Here is an 8,871-nt window from a genome sequence, read left to right as displayed (position 1 = left end):
CCAAAACCAAGAAAATGAACCACCCTAAGAAACCCTAAACCAAGAAAATGAAAAACCCTAAGAAACCCTAAACCAAGAAACATTTCATGCTGGTCAGCATTACTGATATATTCATGACTGATCATCTCTGATGGGTGTGCCTTCTGCGGATAACCTGAGACTATCAAGCAATGCATTCCTTCCACTCAGAATAACATGAAAGAAGTCATTAACCTGTTTAGAGAGAGGATCTAACCCCTGGGCAAGCAATTGTGCACTTTGTTGTAATTCCTGTATAGCAATTCTGATATGTTCCACTTTCTCTGTTCCATCGACAATGTTAGCAGAAGATAATTTCTCAACTATAGGGTGAACATTTTCAATCGCTGCATCCAACAATTCTAGCTCTTTCAAAACTCAATCTTGGCCATTGGCAAAACATCTCTTGATTTCGTCATTAATCCCTCGCTGAAAACTCATGAATGTTGTGGACCACAAAAACTGATCAGGAATATGCAATTCAATCAATGGGCCAGAGTGCCCAGCGAGAGCAGATGCCACCACACTGCAGAGAAATATAGTTGTTGCCTTCACTCCATACATCGCTCTCAAGAAAACACTACCCTTTGACGATGACTTTACCTTCCCAAACTGAAGGCTTTTGCTCATATGCTGTAATATCACAATGCAATTTTCAATCCTACTATTCCTTTGGGTGTTTGCACCATTTTTCCCCTTCGAATCCATTTTTTCCTTCAACTCTTGGAGAGAACCTTTGACACGGAAGAGCTTGTCGTTAGACCAAACGCCATCTGAAAAGTCCAGCAAATGCAAAGCATAATGAACAAGAAGCTGGAAATATTCAAGCTTTGAAATTTCGACATTTAATGCAAGGAAAATGTCTAAAAGCTTTACAGTGTCATCCAGGTATTTGTCCATCCATTTCTCATCCCATTCTGCTGTAGGAAATTGGAGAAAAGTAATAAGGGACTTGAGGTCCACGTGTGTAGCAGATAAAACTGCCATGGCTTGCTGCACCCACAACAGATTTATCGTGTTCTTCAATAACATATTGGCACCATAAGCATTTTATGGTAAAACAAAACACATAATTGCAATCAAACAAAGATGGTTACAGAGTTCTCAATGATCAAGGATTTTTTTATCAAATTGTTTTATGTCGCTTTCTCTCTATCTGCCCCATGAAAACAATCAATCCCATTAACTGGAGTCCAATTTAGAGCTGACAGAACCCTGCTCGAGTCTGTAGGGTGCCATGGGGATGCTTTTCTTGTGCACTACAGACAGGGAAACAGGGTGGGGTCATTTTAAGTGTCGTTTGTTGTCAATGGATTCCTTGGATATGCCTCCTATGATGGAAGACTATTTATGGGACGTCCCAAATGTCAGGGGTTTTTCCTTGCCAAATGGCTATAATGGGATTCTGTTAAAAAAAAGTTTTTTAATCAACCACTGGTTAACATGAGCAAGATTTTCTTGATTGTGAGGTTATTAGTGGTGTATTTATACCAGAGTTTTGAAGGATTTGCAGGTCTTACTATTTTTTGTAAGCATAAGCACACATATCAGTATGGATATGTTATTGGAGAAGCTTAAACTCTGGTGGAAGGAAGCCATCATTAAAATGCTTATTATTTTAACTTATATTTTACTTGAAGCCACCTTTTCCCATTAAAAGACCTCACTCTCCCAAATCCCTTAAAGCATAGAAACAAAAGTCATAACATTTAATGGAGTGGCTTATAATTGCCCCCAGTCATCCCCTGCATTTTTTCCCTTGAAACTTTGGTGAATAGAGGCATGAGGAAGCATCGAGTCCCATTTCTTTGGTTGATGTTTGATTAGAAATTGTTATACAGGTCGTAGGCTAACAAGGTGACTTTTTAGTCTTTTTTTTGTGTAGATATTCTAGTTGATTTTTCTTAAAGTCCTGTCAGAAATCTGAAAAAATGTAGTTTTAAGTTGTTGAGTCTACACAACATATGTTTTCTAAAGACTTTCTACAGTGCTAAATCCATTTTTGCATTTAAAATTACAATTTAAATGACAGAATATTGTGATCTCACCAAGAATTGTATTACTAGATTCTGGTGAAAAGGACCAAAAAAATATTCGCATTAGACTACACCCTTATTCATCTATTCTTTTTACTTGGCCTTTGATGATGATAAGCAATGTTGAATTGGAAATGTGTATCACAACATTCCCAAAGTGGCTCAATATTTGCTAGATTTTTTATAGGTGATAGAGTAAGGCATTGTTTGGTATATGTCTTAGAGGTGATAGAGCAAGGCACTGTTTGGTAAATGTTTTAGTGCTGATAGAGCAAATCACTATTTCGTAGATGTTTTAGAGGTGATAGAGCAAGGCATTACATATAAGCTACTTTAAGAAGAGTTTTTCAATATGAAATACATCTCCATTTTGTTATGAAATGCATTGTTAATGGACATTTAAGATCAACAAGTATACTGTCATTAACTCTTAGGGCTTAGTAAACCAGTACAAAACCATCTTTATGTTTATAGGATTTTCCATGAGTGGAAGCAACCTTAGTCCTTAATGCACTTACTTTTTTTGTTGCTTCTTTCATTGTCTTTGGTGGTTTCATTGCCTTTGGTGGTATCTTGCTAGAAAATCCTTACATAAATTCCAATATATGTTCTCTAAAGCAATATAAAATTCTCTCAAATGCAAGACATGAGCTTGGATACCACTTGGAGCAAAACCACATCACAAAAAACACATTGTACATTTTGCATTAAAGTAAACAATATCCAAGCCACTAAGTAGATAACTCTACTCTTTTTCCTGTCTACGGGTGCACTGAGGCAAAGATTTTTGTTTTCCGAGGAAACTAAAAAAGTAACTGTCCATAAATATCTAATTGATAAAGACTATTTAGTAATGATTTTTAACTTATCACAAAAAGCACACTCATTTTTATGCCATCACTAAGAATCGAAGGTATGCTTTTGTATGAAAGTTAGACATGGATGGAAGGAGTTTGACTATATTTTGTGGTTCTAGATGTCTACTAATACGACCTAATTTGACCTTGAATGATGCAAGTTCTGGTTTCTTGAGTTTTTTATAAAGACACTCTTGAATTAAGATTTTGAGCTTTTTCTGATCTTGAGTAGAGTTTAGAAGATGTTTCCTTCATTACCAATACAAGTTTGGATCCATCCCATAACATAGCTAAATTAACCTGAATGGATTTTTCTCCAATATTGTTTTTTCCAGGCCATTACGTTCCTTAGTTAGCTCAAGTCATCTACAGACACAACAAGGACCTTGAAAATCCAGCCATTAATCTGAAAGTGTTACACTAAAATTTGTCACCATGACTATCTGCAGTTAGTATGGCTCCATCAATTGTCATACTATCCTCCTTGGCAAGTCTTACACCTTTGCTCCTCATGTCAAACTCCAAGAAAGAGAGAAAGTCCTTAAAAAGTCGATTAACTCTGGTTACGCAGTTTCTCTTAGCCTTACCTGCGTGTACGCACCTTTAGTTCATAAAACCTGTGTACTTGTATGCTCTGTATATAAAGGGGTGGGTGCGTACTCCTGTAAAGGTCAAAAGGCGCAAGTTTCACTTCAAAAAAGTTACTTGTGGTCAATTCTAGAGCATTCTAGAAGATGGTTTGACGTGGATTGAGCGCCTCCAGATGGTTCATGCATCCCAATGAAAGAGGAACTTATCCCATGAAGAGGGGAGCTATCCCATTGAAAGAGGGGCTTATCCCATTCATGGTGGACCTGATTAACTTCCTCCAAAGCACTATAAATACAGGCATTGGGCCAGAGGGAGAGGAGGTTGAAAGCTGAACATTCCTAAGGGTAGATGTTGTTGAAATTAGGACTCCCTTTTAGAGCTTGAGAGGAGAGATTCCAATCCTTTCTTAGCTTCATTTGGAAGTGGGTGAGCTGATCAAAGTAAAGGAGAACTCTTGCTGGACCCTGGGAGGGACCTGCACAACACCAAGGCACTGGTTGTAATGGTTTCTTTTGTTTCCAATTAATACAATTAAGCTTATTTTTCTCAACAAATTGTTTTATATAATTTGTTTCATATACTCCTTGGTCTTTATGATGAATATGTTTTATTTTATGAGTTATTCAGGTGCTATGTAATCGTTTGCTTGTTAGTGAATGCAGGGTTCGAAGAGAAGGAGGAGCTCATCCGGATCGGAGAGGCTGGACTGCTACAAATAACGTGGGACTAAAGGTATGTTTTAAACACCTGACTACTTGTATTCTAAATGCATATTTAGGGAAAGATAGTGTTTAATTGTCTTGTTTGTCACTAGAAATCCTTAGCTTCTAGGGAGGTCAGTTTTGTCCGCAAAATTGACTCTTTCCGCATGACAAAATGGCGACCATACTGGGGAACTCCATGATTTGAATGATTTCTCCTTTGTGTGAAACTTTGATTTGAGAAAAGTCGTTTTCTTTCTGGTTTTTGGCTGTTTGACTGTGAATTTGGGTGGAATAGCTTAGGGTTAAGTTAGATTTTACTTTTCTTGGTTTTGCTAGAGGTACGCAACCTCTGAGTTAAGCACAGTGCATACCTGGACGCACTGCAGCTTTGTACACAGAGCGTACACGCACCTGTGCAAACAGGTTGCCTGCGTACCCTGTCAAAGTTGAGAAAATTTCAATTTTTTCCTTTTTTGCCTCTTAGATTTTGTTTATAGCCTGTTTTTGATGCCCAGATCCACTGTTCACCTGTCAGAAGCTTTCATCTTGGCTAATTTCATTGGCATTCCTGCTCTAAGCTTTTATCAATTGGGTGTTTTGAGGCTCTTTTTGAGAAATTCTTGATTTGTTTTCCTTTGGTCATTACTTGGAGGTTTCTCTCAGTCCTTTCACAATTTTGCATCTTTTTGCTTTTGTTTTTGCCTTATAGTGTATGAGTGTTAATCGCCTTTGAGTGTTTTTATTGATCTTTGGAACTCTCACCCAATTTTCTCGATTTGCACTTGATTGGTTCTTAGATTACATTAGAATCATCTTGTGTTTGAGAATTCTCTTGCATAGATCACATTTGCATAATTAGAATTCTCATTTTCAGAATATTAATGAAAAATGTGCATAGATTACATTTGCATACTTTTCAAGTGAATTGTGCATAGGTTACAATTGCATAGTTTACATTCTGAAAAATCAATCGTAGATTTAGATCAGTTTTCTTTGATTTGAATTTACACAAAAACAAAAATAAAAAAACTTTTGGAATTGATTTGCATTAGTTTTTCTTGATGAAATTAGTGCATTAGAGAATTTGTTATATTTTCTCTTAGTGATCAATTTTTTGCATTGTTGGAAGTGAATGGAAACTCTCTCCTTACTTTAGTTAGGATTCATCGAATTGAAAGGATTACATTATCATATTCGATTGCATTCAGTTTTGAGTCGGGTCATAACACCATTGGTTTCATATCCATTTACCCTTTGAGTAATAACAGCCTAAATAACACAACGCTTAATTAAAATTCATCTAGTAATTTTTACATTTCTAGGGCTCTGATACACCAACATAGCTTAGGCTAGTGTCTTGGAGTAGGAGAGTAATTAACTCTCCAAGACAGTAAAACCAAACAAGTAGCTTATCTTGTGGTAGGATAAATCCAACTGTTTCATTTGTACTCTGGGAAAGCTCCTCTTAAAGGAGAAGCACGAGACCGTGTCCGAACCAGTGAGGGGATCAATCCTCCTTCATTGGGAAACACGCCAGATACGCACGTACTACAAATTGTAAACCTCGGATTAACCATTGTCGAGGAGCCTGGGGTCACTTGTTGGTAAACCTTGGATTATTGTTAAGGAGCCGGCAAGGGGATTGAGCTTGTTACTCTGCCCTTGCATGCTATCGGGTCGTAGACTGTTCCCCCAGGTATATTTGTTGCTGTTGGTAACCTTAGTGACTATTATCTTTAGGATTCTACCCAAGGTGACGGTGGAGGGAAGATCCCACTGTACCTGGAGCAGACGTCGGCTAGACTCACTTGGATTTTCTGGGGGGTTCACTTCACTCGAGACGGTTAAGTGGAGGAACTTGGTCCAGTCTATTCATTAAGCAGGTTGCCGGGGTAACTGTTCCACCCGCCATTTTTGTACTGAATTCTGTGATGTTGGATTTCATCACCAACTAGTGTTTTCGGTACGGAAAGTTACTATTTGTGTGTGGTTTGACTCCTAGATTTGATAGCGCGTGTTAATTTGTTTGTTTTTACTTTTAGAGACCATAGGTGTGAATTGTGAATTTTAATTGTTAGGTGTGAATTGTGAATTGTTAATTTTAGTTTTAAATTGTTAATAAAATTCACTAAAGTTGAATATAATGGCAAATGTTCCAGAATTTACCAACCTAGGAACCCCTCCTAACGAGAATCCTAGTACTTTTCCTTACTTTGGAAATGTTGGTCCTCCTTATATGGCTACTTTGTCATTACCTGGATTTACAATAGGATTACCAATATGATTATTTTCAACTTCGTTGGCCCCAAATACTCCAATTGTTCCACCTCAACCAAATGCTTCACCTCAACAGAGTTCACCATCTCAACATCACCAACCTTCTGTTGACCCTTTACCTTCTTCGCCTAATTTTTCTTCCTCCATTTCTTCCTCTTCACTTGGTAAAATCTTTAATGCTAGTAACCAGGAGGCTAAGAAGAAGAAGAAAGGGAAGAAGAAAAAGAAGAAGAAGAAGCCAGATAAGAAAGAAGTCAACCAACACACCACAACTGTAAGTGTTAGTTGTGTTGAGGAAAACTCCGACATGCATCGTAAACCCAAATACCCTTGCAGGCTTTGTAAGGGTGACCACTTCCTTGTCAATTGTCCTGGTATTCCAAAGGTCTTGGAAGTATGGTCAGAAAAATCTCATCAACTTTCCATTGATCCATCAACCAGTGATAGTCAGGTTCCTGGGAAAAAGTGTACAGTTAGGTTTCCTTGTAAGTTATGCAAAGGGAGTCATCAAACTCACATTTTCCCTCACATGGATGAAGCCTCAACATTGTTGGAAAACCTTACTGTTCCACAGCAAGAATTTCCAACTGGTTACCGTAAACTTTCTCCCAACCGACCGTCAAATGACGGAGTGATTGATCTAATTTCAAGTACAGTCGATCACACTCTTCCATTGGAGAGTGAAACTCATGTCACTCAGGTTGATGATCCATTAGTTGATCAAGTGATCGATTCAATTTCACATTCAGTCGATCCCACTTTCCCTTTAGAGAGTGAACTTCATACCGCTCAGGTTCTTCTTGTTACATCAGATTCTTCTATGACGGGGGGCATTTCACCTGTTTCTATGGAACCCCCTCCAAGTACTCAGGTCTTTTCCTTTGACTGGAATAGACTGACAGAACCTCGTCTTCCTTCCTCCATCCCTTTCCAAATCATTGTCAAGGCTGGTAGTAGGGACATACATCGTACACAGGTAGATGAAGGTGCTTCTGTTAGTATTTTATCCTCAACTGTTTGGAAAGCTTTGGGTTCCCCTCAGCTTGCGCCTATTACGCAGAATCTGAAAGCTTTTAACAGAACCATTAGTGAACCTTTAGGGATCCTTCCTAAGTTTTCTATTACCTTGGAAGGTAAAACTGTCTGTATTGATCTTACGGTAGTTCGAGGTCCCTTGGATTTCAATTTACTCCTTGGGCGAGACTATGTTTATGCAATGAAAGCTGTCGTATCGACACTCTTTCGCGTGATGTCTTTCCCTCATAATGGAAATATTGTGACTATAGACCAGCTTTCGTTCCCTAGTCTTGTTTCAACTACCAATAATATGACACCCCTAAATGTTCTTGATTCTAAAGTGGTATGTACCCCGCCACGGGTTAATTATGTGGCAACTGGTCCCATGTTTTCAGTTACCGATGTAAGTGAGCCTCTCACCGTTTTCTCATCTTCCTTTGATTTAGATCCGGTAATTGACATGGAAAACTCTATGGGATTATTTGAACGTGATGTTCTTATCCCTTTTGAGTCCCTTGACATGTGTTCCTTCCAGAGAACTATTCTTCCTTCTGATGAACACCTCTTAGAAGCCATGATCAAGGTGTGTCCATTGACATGTCTTTCTTCCAGTTGGAAGCCATGATCAGTGAGTAGAGCATAGTTCCTTGTCTTGTGTCAAGCTCGTTAAAAAATGAATCAAGGTTTTTAGAGTAGAGTTTTTGTTAGGTAGATTGTAGAGAGTAGAAACGAGGATAGTTTTATCCTCTCTCAACCTCATTAAAAAATGAAATTGGATGTTACGAGGAAAGTTCCTTTTACTGTGTCGACCTCGTTAAAAAATGAATCAGTGAGTATGAGGACAGTTCTTTTCTTGTGTCAACCTCCTTAAAAATGAAACAACTCTGTTTTCAAGTTAAATATTGAAAGTAAACCTTCATTTCATCCAACTGGTTGAATGCAATGAAGCTTGGGGGGCATGTACCTCGCTTTGCATCATTATCCTGGGGGCATGCGAACTTCTTGAGCATAGTTCCTTGTCTTGTGTCAAGCTTGTTAAAAAATGAAACAAGGAGTCTAGAGCATAGTTCCTTGTCTTGTGTCAAGCTCGTTAAAAAATGAATCAAGGTTTTTAGAGTAGAGTTTTTTGTTAGGTAGATTGTAGAGAGTAGTTATGAGCATAGTTCCTTATCTTGTGTCAAGCTCGTTTAAAAAATGAAACAATGGTTTTGAGGATAGTTCTTTTCCTGTGTCAACCTCACTAAAAAATGAAACAACTCCCACTAGTCTTTCCAATATTTCGAAAGTAAACCTTCATTCCATCCAACTTGTACTTAGTTGAATGAAATGAAGCTGGGGGGCAAGCGCTCTAGCATTTACGCTTAGGGGGCA

The 8,871-nt window shown here is 38.2% G+C and overlaps 1 protein-coding gene across 1 annotated transcript; it reads right to left on the bottom strand.

Moving 5' to 3' along the window:
• Positions 1-396: 396 nt before the first annotated feature.
• Positions 397-1,005, bottom strand: LOC149212452 (UPF0496 protein 4-like). Its single transcript, XM_089388696.1, has one exon. The coding sequence runs from the start codon at positions 1,003-1,005 to the stop codon at positions 397-399; it is 609 nt and encodes a 202-aa protein (XP_089244822.1).
• Positions 1,006-8,871: the final 7,866 nt, after the last annotated feature.

This window comes from Pinus tabuliformis, chromosome 1_1, assembly GCF_031772625.1.
Source record: "Pinus tabuliformis cultivar Carrire ecotype Pingquan chromosome 1_1, CPIR1, whole genome shotgun sequence".
In the NCBI taxonomy this organism is placed as follows: Eukaryota; Viridiplantae; Streptophyta; class Pinopsida; order Pinales; family Pinaceae; genus Pinus; species Pinus tabuliformis.
The sequence above is the reverse complement of the archived record's forward strand: the minus strand, read 5'-3'. Positions and strand labels throughout refer to the sequence as shown.